This window comes from Anolis carolinensis, chromosome 5, assembly GCF_035594765.1.
Source record: "Anolis carolinensis isolate JA03-04 chromosome 5, rAnoCar3.1.pri, whole genome shotgun sequence".
Classification (NCBI taxonomy): domain Eukaryota; kingdom Metazoa; phylum Chordata; class Lepidosauria; order Squamata; family Dactyloidae; genus Anolis; species Anolis carolinensis.
Genome location: NC_085845.1, coordinates 94,966,469 through 94,984,538, shown reverse-complemented (window position 1 = coordinate 94,984,538; position 18,070 = coordinate 94,966,469). Strand labels below are relative to the sequence as shown.

The 18,070-nt window shown below is 38.6% G+C and overlaps 1 protein-coding gene across 3 annotated transcripts in view; it reads right to left on the bottom strand.

Annotated features, from left to right (window-relative positions):
• Nucleotides 1-18,070, bottom strand: part of sema3e (semaphorin 3E) — a 273,165-nt gene that overhangs the window by 141,601 nt on the left and 113,494 nt on the right. For all 3 annotated transcript variants that reach the window (XM_062981861.1, XM_016993947.2, XM_008111441.3), the window contains exon 2: nt 8,008-8,168. In XM_062981861.1, coding sequence (XP_062837931.1) covers nt 8,008-8,168 — 161 coding nt within the window. The remainder of the gene's footprint in view (nt 1-8,007; nt 8,169-18,070) is intronic.

Below are 18,070 nucleotides of genomic sequence, written 5' to 3'. Positions count from 1 at the left end.
ATACACATAGACAGCACATATGTGAATTTATTGTCCTTTCAAAATGTATACTGCCTTCTTGATTGCAAATGTCTAATTGCTGCATATTTTCCACATAGATAGTAAGCTGCAATTGTACTGCACTCTAAGCCAGAAATTAATTGATTGTAAATGGTGGCCTTTAGCCTTCCATGTGTGATTTTTTTCCCTTGGTGTTGTATATTGTTTGTGAATTCCTCATGATGACTACATTCTTAACTCCGTATTGGGCACTTGCCAGGATGACAGCCTTTTGGCAAGCCGAGAATCACTATTGCTCAATGATTTCTCGAGAGCATTGGAGCTGGGATGACATTAAACTAGCACATACTTCACTGGCCTTTGTGCAATCTTTCATTTATACAAAATAATTCAATAGCTGTTAGGTCCATGACTCATTGTAGGAACCATTTTGCAAATTTCAGCACTAGCCATTTTTCTGTGTGCGCTATATATTTTTTCACTTTTTAAAACATACCAAGAATGTAAGCCATGTAGGGCTCATGGGTTACGCTAAAATGATAAAAGGAGAGAGAATTAAAATAATTCTGTTTGAATATTATCAAAGATCAATTATCTATATGTGGCAGGATGCCATTCTATTTAATTTCAGCCAAACTTACAACCACCTCATTCTTTTTAGGCAGCAATAATTGACTCTGGCTGAATCATCTCAACCATTTTCCTCCATCTTTGGGTTCTTCTGGAACTAGTGACACAAATTTTAAGTATTATAATGTGTTTCCACCTCATCAGTCAGGCAAAATTGTCCATCCTACGATGCTTGCGCCTCTCTTCAGGCATGCAGCCTCCTGGATCTCATCACATGACATCAATCTACTTTCGGCAGGGGTCTGTGCCTTAAAAGAGGTATAAGCATTGCAGGAGGCAGCACCGGCAACATGGGAGGCTTCCCATATTGCATACAAAACAATGGGAGTGTCAAGGACACTTCATCAGTGGCTCGACAGCATAAACTGTCAGATACAGAAGGAGTTTCTTTTAATCTTTACAGCAGCAGAGAAACTCAAGGCCAGACTGAACTTGAAAATCAGGCAGCTCAGCAATATATCCAGAAACAATCCCAGATCATATACAAACAGCAATCCAAACACAGCAACAAGCAAAACACGTTCAGTCTGAGGTCAAAACACAGCTCAGCAACACATCAGGGAGCATAATGCAAGTCCAAAACTCCAAAGCACTGGCTGAAGACATCTAGATGATTGCTTCCAGCAATCTTTCTGTTCTCAGCGTCCTTTTTCTATGCTGGCTTTCTATGGACTCTGGACCTGATCTTCCTTCTGCTGAGCCAATCTCTTTGATTCTGCATAACTGGATTGAGTCTACTCTCATTTGCTGCTGAGCAAAGTGCATCAAATGCTGCCCTCCCTCCTGGAGATCTTCATCTTATAAAGCCTCAACTGCCCCAACAGAGCCCTGATCCTGCACAACAGTATTGTTCTACAGCAGGTCTAACTGTTCCTCCTCCATAGGCTCTGCTTTGGCTACTGGGAGGCAAACCCTCTCCTCCTCCTCTTGGCCTATGGTCCTGACAGGGGGGAATCTGGGCAGTGATGCTTCCCCTTGTGGGATAAGGCGGGGCAATGGGTTCCCCATGTCCCCCCACTGTATTTTCCACAATTCATGGTTAATACCTCCACTATCACCTGGATCAGGGACCTCAATGTGATGAGGTATATGTATATTCCTTATAGCCCTTCTAGGAAGCATGTCCTCTGAACAAGGGCAAAAAAAGAAACTTTCTACAACATCAAATATTTTTTTTAGTTTGGGAAGGATAGGGAGATAGTTTGGGAATTGCTCTGTATCCTGCAATTTCTGTGTTTGTTTTGTCTGTACGTTTGCATGTTGAATCTCAGGGGAGGGATAGATTCGTAGAGTTGGAGGAAACCCCATTGGCCATCCAGTCCTATCCCCTATCAAGCAGGAAAATATAACCAAAGCATTCCTGAAAGACAACCATCCAACCCCTGCTTAAAAGCCTCTAGATAAGGGGACTCCATCACACTCTAGACAGCATATTCCACTGCTAATCGCTCTTACCATCAGGACATTCTTCCATCCCCTGTTTAGATGGAATCCCTTTTCAGGATGAAGAATGGGCAGTTGCATTTGATTAAGCCTCAACTGGAGGGAACATGGTGCTGCGGATTGGGCTGGCCAGATAAGGACATGTCAGAAAAAATGTCTGAAATCTATGCCATGTTTGAGTCCATCTCCCCACCATTTCTCAAGGTGTCACCTAACCCTCTGCTCTATTGCTGGTGTCACAATCACAATTCAGGTCCTGGTTGTGGATGAACAGGCTGGTCTCGTATTTCTTTATAGCCACCTGGATGGATGAGCTCAGTGGTGTCAGCTTTGCCCACTTCAATGTAGCATCAGCCAAGATTAGGGAGCCAGGGAGAGAGGAAGATTTGCTCTCATCCATAAGGATTCTATTACAAGGAAGCCCATCCATTCCATCATTGTCTCTGAGGGTTTGTATCTTATGTTGGATTAAATAGAAAGGACCAGAATGCTGCTGGTAAACCACCCACCCCACTACTCCTCAGCCTCCCTGCCTGAGCTAGCCATGGAAGCCTCAGGGATAGTGTTGCAGAACTCAGGGATTTCAACAGAATTTGCTCAGGACTGGCAGTAGCAGGGGAATGGCCTTTTCATTTTAACATTCCAGTTATAACCTTATTCTGGTTTTGGTTGAAAAAAGAGCTCCATACAAGGTTTTTTTGGGGGGCCCTGGTGGCACAGTGTGTTAAAGCACTGAGCTGCTGAACTTGCGGACTGAAAGGTCCCAGGTTCAAATCCTGGGAGTGGAATGAGCGCCTGCTGTTAGCCCAGCTCCTGCCAACCTAGCAGTTTGAAAACATACAAATGTGAATAGAGCAATAGGTACTGCTTCGGCGGGAAGGTAACAGCGCTCCATGCAGTCATGCCAGCCACATGACCTTGGAGATGTCTACGGACAACACCAGCACTTCAGCCTAGAAATGAGATGAGCACCAACCCCCAGAGTTGGTCACGACTGGACTTAACGTCAGGGGAAACCTTTACCTTTACAGGGTTGTTTTTTTGGGGGGTGGTGGTGGTGGTAAAGTGGCTTTGAGTATGGATTAGGGGCTAATGGCCACACAGAAACAACCCTTAAGAGGCTGAATGAATCCACTTTGGGTAACTAGAGGAGAATAGGAAATGGAAATGAAGGATTTTGGAGGAAGTCCCATGTCTTAATGCCTAGCTGTGCCCTCTGACTCTCCAAACAAAAAGCTCTCCTTCCTGGTGTGGTAATACTGAGAAAATTATGTTGCTACCAAGTTTGTTACCTGGTTTGCAGAAAAGGACCAAGTGAGAGATACAAAGGCGATATATCCAAATATAGTTCACCATAAAAATGAATTACTCATACAAGTAATATGCATATACAAACTGCTACAGCTCCAATATCCTCTATAAATCTCTACAGGAAGCCTGTGAAGAAAGAAAGGCTTAATGTATTATAATAAACTCCAGCACTTTTAGCCCAGGTTTGGAGGGAACAAAATCTCTTCTTTTCCCATTCTAACTGAAAGAACCCTCTGGATCTGTTTGAACTCCTTGGGGGAAGGGTGGGATATAACTAACAGAAAAAAACTAAATGAAATTTGAATTCCAAACATTGCTGATTGAAGAAGGCTATTTCTACATTTGTGATTGGAAAAAAAAACTTCACATATGTACATCCAAATTGATCTGCTTGGCAGTGTGTAGATTTTAAATACTTTAAATATGTGGAGCAAACATTGAAAAATTGGAGAAATAACCATGAAGTGTAATGTCCAGAGAGAGCAACCACATTCTTTGTCAATTAAGTTATTTTCTATTTGCTACCTCATAAAAACCAAGTGCATTTTATATCCACCCAGTTTCTATTGCTTCATCTTTGGTTATTTCTGATGTGTTCTTCTTCCTGAGATATTACTGAATTGCTTAATGTTAGAAAGCTATATCTCTAAGGAAAATATTTTCTCCTTGCTTAATTGTGTTTGTAAATCAGGTCCATATGTCAGGTGAGGCCAAACTTCGTAAAATAAAACTTACATAATGGTCCATGTTGGAGAAACCTAAACAATACAGTAATCAAATCCAAAAGCCATCTTCTTCTTTATTTTCACACTGAGTTTAAGATAAAAAGCAATTTCTGAAGTTGTTTATCTGTTACTTCTGAAAGTGTCAGTTAAGAGAGGGGGAAACTAGATCAGATAAGAATTATTTTTTTATATTTATTTGTCCTGCTTTCTGTTATTTTTAAAAGAAAGACACTTTAAAAATATCAGTAAAATGACCGTAAAGCCCAAGAATTACCCCTGAAAAAAATGCAATCAATTTCCTAGTTTTGCCACCTGAAAGCGAGATGAAGAAATGCAAGAAAAATTACTTCTGCTCAACTCTATGTTTTTATTGTTTTTTCTCTGTTTTAGTTCTGCCATTCTTAATCAGAATTGAAGATGAAAATTATATAAATAAAAAAATGTATTAATAGGTAAATATAAGATATCTTTCACTTCCTCATACAGTAATGGCTGTTTTACGAAGGCTGCCCTAAATGGATGGTTATATTTAATCAATAAATCAGTGAATGCATTTCTGGACAACATGGCTAAGTTGCCACAGGGTAAGAAATAAATTTGATGGCCTCCACAGGACAGATACAAGGAGGCTTTCTGATGAGTCACTCAGTGCCAAAAACATACAAGTGAGAAACACAGGGTGTACAAGGTATTTAAGACCTGACCATGGCCACATGTGCCTCTTTGATGCTAAACATGACCCTCCTGCCTTTGGTGCAGTATGAGCTTGTTTCAGTGCCAAGTAACATGCAGTTGAGTGGAGGGCTTGGGAAGGTGTATACTTTTAAGGTAAACTTTGGGTAAACTCCTGGCCTCAGGAGACCCACATTAGATTGCTCTCCATCTCTTGATCCTTTCAGCTCCAAACAATAAATACGAGGGCTATCCAGAAAGTAGATTACGTTTTGGAATTTAAAATGAACAAAGTATAGGAGAAAACATTTACCATATGCAGTTGAAAGCCAGACCCAAATACCACTTCTCAACATAGTCCCCATTGAAATCTAGGTACTTCTCATAGCGATAAAAGAGTTTGGAAAGTCCTTCCCCACCAAACTTTGCCACTTGGCTTGCATCCTCAACCAGGAAGGTGTCCCTTCCCACACCTACACATGTGCATGCGCTCAACTTTCCCCCACGCTCGTCCTGGATCGCTCTTCTAAGGTTTTGCAAGAAGCACACTTTTCCTGTCCCAAAAAACAGTCGCCATGACCTTCCTTGAAAGCATTTGCAAAACAGAAGAGCGATCCAAGATGAGTGTGAGGGAAAGTTGAGCACATGCACATGTGCAGCTGCGGGAAGGGAAGCCCGCCTGGTTGAGGATGCAAGCCAAGCAGCAAAGTTTGGTGGGGAAGGACTTTTATCGCTATAAGAAGTTCCTAGATTTCAATGGGGACTATGTTGAGAAGTGATATTTGGTTCTGGTTTTCAACTGCATATAGTAAATGTTTTCTCCTATACTTTGTTCATTTTAAATTCCAAAATATAATCTACTTTCTGGATAGCCCTCTTAGAACATGTTCTAAATAAACTGGCATTTATTCAATCCCAATCTTTGTGTCTAGTTTTGTAATTCCATGGTTAGTCATTAAAATCATGAATAAACCACATATTATTTTACCAATACACACTCCTATGATCTCACCATACTCATCTCAATCAACATTCTATGACGCTTCGACTGTTTTAGAGAAAGAGCCCCACGCCAGCTATCACATGATGTTGTGTGCCTTCCAGCTGAGGCCCCGTCCCCAACTGAGGCGGAAGTGTCATTGGATGCTTCCCCCACAACACAGGAGGCTTCCTGTGTTGTGCTGGCTCCAATGAAGCCAGCATGGATCCATTGCAGCTTGGCAACACTTCCCACATGTGATGGAAAAAGTGTTGCCAAGAGGGAGCTGCATGCATGGTGACAGATTCACCCTGCTGCCCCTCTCTTTTTGCTACGAAGCCAGGTGAAGTGGGATGCTTCACCTGGCCATTGTGATGATAGCCAGGTGCACCTCACAAGAATAGTAATGTGTTGCAGGCCTGAGGCTTATTGTGGAGTCTATATATACCTCTTTCTGTAGTGGGTGATTAACAATAAAAAAAACACAATAGTAAACAGTGGAAGTATGAAAGTCCCAGGAAGGAATTAAATGTCTTTGTTTCTTAATGAGCATTCTGTGGTTCTGCTTTTTAAATAGAAAATGAAGTATGGAGTATCACTTTCCATACTTGAGACCCTTGATTATGTTTGGAATGGGCACAAAATTCATCATATTGTAGTAAGCTCTGGTTCCATTCTGGAAATGATCCTAACCTAAATGCCAGCTGTGATGGAATCTGGTTAACGCCTTGAAAAATATAGGCCTGTAAAATGTATTTTTAAATTTTTTATATGTACCAATGCTGGCAGCATCTATCAGAGTTTCCTTGCGTGGCCACTCATTCAAACTATGGTGTAAGAATTAAGAGGGCTAGGAGTTAGCTGGCATACAATTCACCATCTAAACCGTCTTGAAAGAAGGAACTACGACACAACCTGCTGCTGTCGAACTAATATGATTATCTGGAAAAACGATAAAGTTCCCTTTGCATTAAATACTGCTCAGGCCTTTCTTCCATACAACTCCAGTTACATGACAACAATTAATGCTGCTTTCAAAAAATCAAGACATCTCATATTTTAAGTGCCAATAGTTTCGGGATTCCCTGTGAATGTGTTGGTTTAACAGTTATCCTACATATCTACATTCCCTCGCTCTGGTGCATTTGCCTGTTTATAAATAACTAGTTTTACTACAGACTGTCACTGATATTCTATATGCCATTTCTTATTGAATAGATTAATTATTATTGGCTGAAAAATAAATGATGCTTCATCTTTTATCAGATGTCACTGAAAATAAACTAAAGGGATGCTTTACAGTCAACCCTCTAGATAGTCTTGCCTATGTCTTCTGTGGGAACTCCATGGTTAACTTGCTATAGAAACTGATTTCTTATAGAGATATGTTTTTAGCTACATTCCTACATGTTTCTTGATTCTGAAACTGTATATCAGTGAAATTGGGAAAAAATTAAAATCACCAGCTTTTAAAAAAAGATCTGTGGAATATGTGGCACTCCAAATGTTGTCAGATCACAGTTTTAATCACTACGTACATTGGCTATACTTGCTATAAACTAGGATGGCAACACATTCTTCAGGTTTTCTGTATAAAAAAACCTACACAAGATAATTCACAAAACTCATTTCACTACCAGTACTTTAATATAAGATTTGGCATTTTGCAAACTGAAATTTAAGACACTGGCAAAGAAACACTGAAATCTTCAACAAGAGGAATGGGATTAATTCAAGGCATTCAATATGGACAAGAGCCATTTTATTTACAATTTTAGATCTATAGCCAGCCAATTTAGTACGGTAGGAACTTGCTACTGTCTTTTGTAGGAGGTGCTGTGGACCTAATCTACTTCCACATCCAATACCACTTTTAAAAAAAGCTAGGACTGTATCACTTTTCTGAGGCAAGACATGAAAAACTCTACATACTCAAAATTGCATAAAAGGTAAAAGATAAATTTTAAAAGTATGCATACACCCATATATTTCAATTACTTTGGTTCTGTTTGACATTCACGTTCATCATAAAAGCTAAGGACATAATCTACAAACAAAACTTAAACTGCACAAACTCATTTAAAATTTGAATTTTGAAATGGGCTCTCTTAATTATACTCCCAATTGATTATGACTCTTCTATTCTCTTTCTAACATTTGTAAATGCATTCTTCTGCTGCTCCTGTGGAAAAATTGTTATAAAGAATTTCTTACTATCATTGGAGCATACGGGAATTGTTACTATACCTCTCTGAAATTTTCATTGACTCGGTCTAAGCTGAGGGAATACACCAGGTTCTTTCCTCCCACAAAGAGTCGATCTTGATACTCATCCAGAAGCATTACATGAAGACCAAGGTATCCAGACGGACTATGAAAGACTGATGTTCTGTTCAAATCCCAGAGCTCTGAAATAAAACCAGAGTATACATTATAAATATTGAACAGCCTTATGTTCATGACGCTATATTCATCTTCTCCTGGGAAATCAGGAAAATAGTTGTGGGATATTAAGATCTTTTATGTTTTTGTCTTTGTGGAACATGTGGGGATCATTTTCAAATCTCTTTAGTTTGCAAGAAAAAGATTGGGCGTAGTTCTTTTCAATTCAATCCTTAATAATAATAATAATACTTTATTTTTCTATCCCACCACCATCTCCCCAAAGGGACTTGGGGAAGCAAACATGGGGCCAAGCCCAAAACAGAAATAAAATGTGACAAGGTAAAACCAATATAAATAACTAAAAACAGTATCATCATAACATTTAGGTATAAAAACAAATTAAAACACAAAATACAATATAACACCATAGTGACCAAGTAAAGAGAAAGATTAAAAAAAATGAACATCAGCATCCATGGATGAAATGGGGGCGGTCCAGTCAAAAAGTGCATAGTTTCAAGACCATTAATAAAGTGCCTGGGCAAGTGTCGAAGCATTACCTGAGATATTTTGAGGTAGGATAGGTAGGAGAGAAAATAAAGTGCGAAGAGACAGTATGTCAATGAGAGGGAGTCTATCATGTTATTGTTTGTTCAAATGCACACTTGAAAAACCATGTTTTCATCTGTTTAATAAAGGCAGACAGGGTTGGGGCCAATCTAATCTCCCTAGGGAGGGAATTCCAGAGCCGAGGGCCCACCACAGAGAAGGACCTCTCCCTCATTCCAACAAGCCCTGTGATATGAGGTGGGAATGAGAGGAGAGCCTCCCCAGAAGATTGAAGAGATCGTCCTTCTGCTTAATATGTCATAGGCACACAAAATGGGTGACCTTCTTGTATTTCAAGATGGAGAAAGTTGTATTTATGAAAAGAAGTATAACGGGGGGGGGGGGGAGAATACATGAATGGAAAACTATCTTTAAGTCCTTTATTTTCCAGGACTGCACATATATGTGTATATATGGGTCTGACTCCATTAGGACTAGAAGCATGTTCTTTCAAGGCTACAAATTCTTACAAATTTGATGTGTTGTTGAAGGCTTTCATGGCTGGAATCACTGGGTTGCTGTGCATTTTCTGGGCTGTATGGCCATGTTCCAGAAGCATTCTCTCATGATGTTTCTGCCACATCTATGGCAGGCATCCTTAGAGGTTGTGAGGTATATTGAAAACTAGGCTAGTGAGGTTTATATATCTATGGAAGGTCCAGGGTGAGAGAAAAAACTCTGTCTGCTAGAGTAAAGTGTGACTGTTGCAATGAATCACACTTCACTCCAACATTCACACTTTATACTATAGAGCTACTCTGGAAGACCTAGAGATTGTTAGAAATGTATCCTCCCTAGAAATTTGCTAGGACTATGGTAACTTTTGTGAGAAGCATGTCACAGAATTTCCTGGAGGATCTACAAAATCCTAGAAAGACTATGTTTCCCTGGAAGAGAAACTGTCTTCTACAGTTAGGGCACTTTTACTGAATTTCAGAGCCAATGATATTGAGAGCTGGAGGATCTCCCAAGACCTATCTATTAAATCTCAAGGGGCAGAGACTAGTGCTTAGGAGTAATTTCTAATAAATTAAAGACTGGAGCCTGGAAACCACTGTAATTTCTTAATTGCTTTTAGAAAATGGAGGGGGGGGGTGTCCTCAGGTTTCTCCTCAACAGTGGAAATATTTGATCACATTGAAAATAGTTCAGATGTTGGAATTGTAGTAAGCCGCCCTGAGTCCCCTGTAAGCCGCCCTGAGTCCCTTCGGGGAGAAGGGCGGGGTAGAAATAGAGGAAATAAATATACAGCTTAATAAGAATGTTGACACTAAGTACATTTCCTCTGATCCTTTATGATGGAAAGGTTGCAGATCAGCTCTGTGAAGGCCAAATGCCACACACAGCTGATCTGGGGCAACACTGGACAAAGCCCCTTAACATAGCCTTGCTTGTCATTAATCCAAGTAGGAGGATTCAGACTATTCCCTGACTTTGGGTCTGTGTGAATTTTTGAGCAAGTTCCAGGTGACAACAGCTACAACTGTTCTCACTGTCATCCTGTGATTCCCAGGCGCAGCCAAGCCAGGGACATGGGATGGCACTTATCATCCCTTCCTGTTCTCCATGTCATGGCAGTTTCTGGTTGTGACATGGTTCCTCCTGGTTGACCATTTACTGTAGGAATGTCAGTCAGGTTGACAAGATGATCAGGGAAGGGAGGGAGAAAAATGGGATGATTTCTTCTCTTCTCTTCTCTCCTCATGTCATATTGGCCAACATCATTGAAGGCAATGGCTGACCAGTTAGAACCATGTCATCACTGAAGACTACCACACCATAAAAACTGGAAGCATGGATGTCCTGCAGCACTGAATTGGGTTTGGTACTACTGGGTAGTTGGTACTCTCTCTCACCTCTGCAGTAAGTGGGTGGGAATGGATGTGTGACCCATCTTAGGGATTAGTTGGTGTATACCTCACCAGGTCAGTCCCAGGACGGGGGGCAGTGTAGATTCATTATCAGTGTGCTTGGAAGAAAGCAAATTTCACATTGCAGATAATTTAAAGGAAATCCAAAATAAAATTCACATTATCAGTAACTGTTATCACTTGGGGAATCCACAGACAAGCAAGCGCTCCCCCCCCACCCCCCCCAAAAGGTGCTTTGCAGATCTAGAGTGGAAGTCAAAATTGCAAAAGAGGACTTACATTTCTCTCTCATTTACCATATGTGAACTCAGAATATTTGAATAGGGTTAAGAGTTTTTTCATGTCCCTGATCCAGGAGGGCAGAAAATATCAGAGAGTAACATGTGGCAACAGATGCAAACACATTATAAGCAAGATTTAAATTTGGGATGGTTCATACCAGCAGCTAGCGTCCTTTTCTAGCATAGGTTTCTGAACTGCAAATCATGTTCTAAATTCTCTATTTCTGAGCACAACTGTCCATATAAAGTCTCATCTAATCTATTTGTATTGTGGAATTACATCCTCTTTTTCCATATGCTTTCTAAATGTATTTATCACACTTGCTGGTTGAAAGAAATGTGGTTGAAAAAATACTGATTTTCTTTTTAATTGAAGTTCATTGGAGAATAAATTGGAAAGTGAACTGGGTTTAAATTCCAGAGGAAAAACATAAAATGGAAGATAAAATGAGTGGCTCAGACAAACTGCTGCAGTCTCTTCTAATTAATGTTTTCTTCATCATTAATAACTTTTACTATTTTGATCACAATCTAATGTTACTTGTTTCCCAGTTATCATTTGTGTGATATTGCAGACTACAAATTTGTCTCAGCCTGTGATTGTATACCCTGTTTAGCCAAACAAAGCTAAAATCCCAGAATAAGAACCAAACTTGAAAGTTGACAACCCTGGTTCCATGCAATAGGGTATATTTGTCTAGATAAAAATATGGTAAATCCATAGGAGTAAGGGAAATAATTGAAAGGTCAATTTCAACATCATCTATTGTTCTGATCTTCTGAAAAGCAAAGAGCACCATAAATTGCATAGCAATTACATTCCTGTAAAAGTAAAATAAATTTTAAATGAAAACACTTTGGAAGCAATTTTCTCATATAAATTACAAGAATATTTAAGGAGATAGAAATGGATCTCCATGGGGCTTAGTCTCTAATAAATGTGTAAAAAGACCTTCTAATTTTAATAATAAAAAGATTATAAAATAATATTAAGAAAAATGCTCAACATACACATTTTCACTTAGAACAATTTATTCATGCGATTTTTTTCACAGCCATTTATGTATGAAATATATGGCTAAACCACTGCAAACATAAATAAGACAAAATAAATACATATACTCGGATGGACACACACATGGACACACATAAGAGTTGGTGTATTATAGTGATTTGAGAGTTAAAATAAGATTCTGGAAGATCAAGTTCTGAATTGCTGCTAAATTATGGTACTCCATTTAAGGTGAAATAAACTCTCTCAGCATCAAAAGAAAGCAATGGAAAACTTCCTATGAATAAATGTTGCCAGGAAAGGCCTATGAAATGTTGCCAGGAAAACCCATGAGTTGGAATTAATTTGACACATAACAACAACACACATTATGATTTCAAATGCTACCAAGTTGGGAAGAAATTATCATATTCAAATTGATTGAAAGCTTTTATACAATGCACCTTTGGGATCACATAGACTTACTTCACACCATTTGTGACCTCTCCAAAGTCTTTTTCAATCACAATTATATGAAGAATTATTTCAGTAAAGATGCTTTCCAGATGTAGGGCACTGATGACTGGCATTTTGAACCTGTCAAACATTCAAGACTTTTTTACAGAGCAACTATCCAGGTTACCATCTGTCCCTGGCAATAATAAACTAAATTGTATAATGTAATAATCTACAAAGAAAATGTAATGTGAGCAGACCATCTAAATGACATCTTACGTCTTCAACTATCAATTTAGTAAAGGATTGCCAAATGGATTTCCTGTAGTTCTTAAACCCCAGAATATTTGTCAGGATGTTGGCAGACTACCAAAGAATATAATTTGTCTCGATCTCTTAGTACCTGGAGGAAAAGTGCGTTCAAAAACATCCCCACTTTTTATCATTATTATAATTTGTGAGCAAAGTAGTCAGGTGGAAAGAAAGTGAGGAAAATGACAATCTTTTTTATATGTGGGAAGAGAGATTAATTATTCTAATCTGGTAAAAAAATAATTGCAATGCAATCCCATTGGACTGGTTTAAGTAAAATGCTCAAAGGCTTACATCGCATTGATTTGTGTTCTGTAATTCGTGTCTTTTTAACCTTGTCTAAAATAAAATGAGCCATTTTAGAAAACGACTTATACATTCTTGGATATATTGGATTCTGGTACAGTCAATACATGGTTCAAATATGTAAAACTCTATTGTATTTTTAGAAGTATGCCTTTTTGTCTATACATTGGTATTGATAGTTTTTATACATGCATCTGCAAAAATGGTGACGTGGTATTCATAATGTCTGCATTCTTATTGTACAGATAATATATGATTGTCTTAATTGCTCCTCATACACCATTCAAAATAAAAGTACATCACTTCTCATTCAAAAGAACAGCAAGCCTGAGTCACTGTTACACAAATGCCTCACAACATGGCATTGTGTATACCAATTGACAGCTTCCTTCCATGCCCAGATAAATCCAATTTCAAACCCATTTTTTGTTCTGGACACTTAATTGTAATGTGGGGATCTATATGCAGGCGGAAAATCTCAAATCGTTCTGGCATTCTAAACAGTAACATGATGATTCATATGGATTAGTTATTCTTCCCTCAATGAATAGGAAGTTGTGCATCTGCCAATAGACACTATTTGATCGTCTATTCATATAGACATTGCAAAAGCAATATTAAAGAAACTTTAGTTGGAAGAGGCAATTGTTGGTAAAGTTTCTAATGCAGATTCCATGAAACTAATAAGCTTAAAATACAAGCACAAAGCCTTTGCTTCTAAAGCTAAAACTAGCTTAAAAACCATTCTCTTACACTGTGCTCCTGAGATCATGCTGTGTGTTAGGTGGTTATTTGATGGTGTATATGCAGAGAGGTCAAAATTAAAGCAACTTGGCATGATGTACCAAAGCTTGGCATGTGTAGAGGGAAGAGCCTAGATTATTTAAGGCCAGTCCTTCTTTGCTTCCAAATGAAACCTACCTTCCCACTCTAAGTGCAATATGATCCTAATCGGTTGCTTTGGAACCAAGTAGGAATGGTCTCTCCTTTACAATTTTCCTTACTATATACTGTCCACCTCATCAGACGGGCTACTTTGCCCATCGTACACTGTTTGTTCTCCCCTTTTGAGATGGAGCGTATTACATGGCACACATGTACTTCCAACTGGGCTCTGTCAGGAAAGGGTATATACGCAAGCAGCGTATGTTGCAGCCACGGCAACATGGGAATTTTCCTATGTTGCCTTCAGGACAATGGGGGGGGGGGGCGAGCTAGGAGGTGAAACTTCCCTCATGGGATGGGAGCCAAGGTAAGTTGGGCAATACAGGGTGTGGAGCAGCGGGTTCTCCAAACACCCCACCGGGACCCCATGGATTTGCCACAATGTGTGGCAACGAAGGTCAGCATAGTCAAAGCAATGGTATTCCCCATAGTAATCTATGGATGCGAGAGCTGGACCATAAGGAAGGCTGAGCGAAGGAAGATAGATGCTTTTGAACTCTGGTGCTGGAGGAAAATCCTGAGAGTGCCTTGGACCGCAAGAAGATCCAACCAGTCCATCCTCCAGGAAATAATGCCCGGCTGCTCACTGGAGAAAAGGATAGTAGAGGCAAAGCTGAAGTATTTTGGCCACATCATGAGAAGGCAGGAAAGCTTGGAAAAGATCATGATGCTGGGGAAAATGGAAGAAAAAAGGAAGAGAGGCCGACCAAGGGTGAGATGGATGGATGGTATCCTTGAAGTGACTGGCTTGACCTTGAAGGAACTGGGGATGGTGACGGCCAACAAGGAGCTCTGGCATGGACTGGTCCATGAGGTCATGAAGAGTCAGAGATGACTAAACGACTGAACAGCAACAGTGGTGAATCCCGAAGATAATGTGATGAGGTCCATTATCTTTGAGACTTGGAAAATTAGTTAAGGATGTTGTTTATAAAAAGGCTGCCTCAAAAAGATATCATGGGTAGAATATAAAAAAATGGTGTATGAGGTTGCCCCATGAGGCTAATCTGTGGGTTTCCTCTCTCTTACAAAGTCCCAGGTTGTAATTGTTTGTTAATGCTTAGCCCATAGGCTATTCACATAAACAAAGAAATACAACAAAGAAAAAAAATATATTCAGTATAAAAATGCAACAATATAAAAGTACTAAATAAAACAACTGGCATATAGATCTTGCCTATTAAAACTCAGTATCATTAAATATCATTAAAATACAATAAAACACATCAAATGTAAACAATAATATTAAAATTTAGCATAGATAAAACTTAAAGTAGCTAAGAGCATCATCTGCAATATCAGCAATAAATGTAGCCTGAATTTTCATTGCTGCCAGGGTGAAGAGAGAAACTTTACAAGTTACCATAGACTTGGTATCACACAGGAGACAGAAAATATTTTCTGAAACAGTATTTGAATGTAGATTAGGCTGAATAGATCCCATGAATTTGGATCTTGGTTCTGAATACAAATGTGCAGAAGAGCAAATAATGTAGAAAATCATCGATTTATAGGGCCTCAGAAATACACAAATTTCAAGATTGAGAGGGCCAGAGAGATATGAGGATATCTGCTATTAATTATGACTGTAGGCATGGTATGAAAATGAAGAGCTGCAAAAGCTTGCCCAAGTTTTGGAAATGTAAGCTTTTCTTGGTAACCAGCCTTTCGATGGTCAAATTTATATCGTCTAAAAGGACTATATTTTGAAAAAATTTGAGTTGTTAATAGCCTGTCTGTCTAGTTGTGTACTATAGTTACAATTTAGCTTTTTAGAATGCAAATTTGAAAGAAAGCATTTCTGAAACTGAAAAGATAGTCATCATGCACTATCAGCATTTTCAAGGCTTGCTAAGCAAGGTAGGTTGATTGTCTACATTCATATTAGTTTTGTCTGATATTAATTATATGATATTCAGAATGTTAGTATTATTATACTACTAACGGTCCAAATGGCAGCCAGAACCGTTGAAATTCTGCCAGCAAAGGAGAAAGATGTCTCATACCATCTTGTTAGAAGGAGTAAATAATTGTTTAAATGTGTACCTTGTTTTCAAATTAACCCGTGCCATTAATCAGATACAAATTAAATTGCAATTCATAAAGGCAAGGCAATATCTGAAATTAAATAGACTTGAAGTAGGTTAATTAAATTGTGAATGTTAAAATTGAGTCATTGTATATGTGTATGTATGGACAGTTTTTTTTACTAGAGCCATCCTAAAGGCAAGTCATGTTGGTTTATATTTCTTTTTCTCAGTAGAATCTGGTTGCTATTATTGTTAAAAATCCAAAATGCAGTAAAAACATGAGCTGCATATACACTGCAAAATTGGTTACAGCCCTCTCAATCTTTAAAGGGCTCTGTATGACTCTGTATTATTCTTCTAATTTTCCCTCTGTCATCTCCTATATGTACTTGGTTTATGCTCCATTGTGAACACATATCAAATTCAGCTGGTGTCATTGAAACTGATCTGTTTTTAGATCTTAACAATGGAAATATAAAACATAATAAACCTGCCAAGATCTATGATGGGGATTCTTAGTATAATCCAACTGAAACCGGAGTTCACAATCACAAAGAATTACGATGTTTGCTTCCCTTCCCAGATTTCCACCAAAGAATGGGAGTTTCCATATAAGGTGGGGTGGGGGTTTGGGGATTCATTATAAACATTGAGCAACTTATACACTTGCAGATTTTACAGTTTAGCCAGAGGGATATTCTCTTCTCCAAACAAATAAACAGCTACACATTCAAATCAACTAATTCAATAATATACTGGTAATTATAATCTAATAAAAAGCATAATGTAATATTCAAACCAATAAGTTCTCACATATCCCTTTTCAGTCTTGCTTCAGTTTTGGAAGAAAATTCTACTAAAATGTTAGCCAAATCTACAAATGTAAAAAAGTCATTAAAAAAGAAAAAGAATGGATGTAACGTTCCCCTCCCCACAATATTTCAGAAAACCGTATGCAATAAGCTTGCTGGAATGGTTGAATATTTTTGTGCTAAATTGTAGTGAACCCTAATCTTCTGCCAAATAAGAATTTCCCCTGACAGGAGTATGTGGACAGAAAACCACATTTTCAGCAATATGCCATTGAACCTTTGTCTCTGCAGGACCAATAACACTATCCACAGTTTCATTTATCTATGTTCAATGAAATATATACTCTCTAGGCATTTTCAAAGTCTTCTAGTGCTACTGTATAGTATTTTTGGGGTGCTTCTTCTTTTCAGTATGGTTTGCTATGATGATGGTGATGGTGATGATAATGTTTAATTTATTAATTTATACCCTACTTTTTCTCTTTGCAAAGGAGACTCAAAACGGCATACAGTAAAACCAATGCAATAAAATTTAAAACTTAAACATATACAAACATTAAAATAGAATTAAATATTAACAGTATTAAAATAAGTTAAAACTCTTTAAACTGACAAAAAGCCTATTCATAACTGAAACTATAGCACCCTCTGACTCGTTCTTAAATTATTCACAATTTTGTGCATCCACATTTTTTAAATTATGTCAGCAGAGACTTGAGAATATACTGCAAGTCTCTTCTGGTGTGAGAGAATTGGCCGTCTACAGAGACGTTGCTCAGGGGGCACTGGATGTGTAAGCTGGGAGGCTTCTCTCATGTCTCATGCATCCACATGAAGTTGGAATATATCCTCCACAGATACAGAGGTCATGCTGTATGTGACTATTGCAAAAATGAACTGAGCATGTGTTATGTGACTACACTAAATGAACAAAAATATGTTTTTGGACATTGCTTTATATAGAACAGGCATGGTAATACTCTGGCTATGTAGTGTATGTTGTTGTTTTATGATTGGAAACTGCCCTGTGTCCTCTTGGGGAGATAGAGCAGTATATAAATAAAGTTTTACTTATTTACTTACTTTGGTCCTCCTACCGGCTGTTAGGAATTGTGGGAGTTGAAGTCCAAAACACCTGGAGGGCTGAAGTTTGCCTATGACTGACATAGAATATATAAGACAGGGGTCTTTAATCTAAGGCCTGTGCCTGGATTTGGCCCTCCAAGGTCATTTACCTGGCCTGTGCCCTAACCTTTTCTTCTTGACAAGATTTGGTCTTACCTTTTTTTGAGTCTAAGGGAGAGTGCTCAAG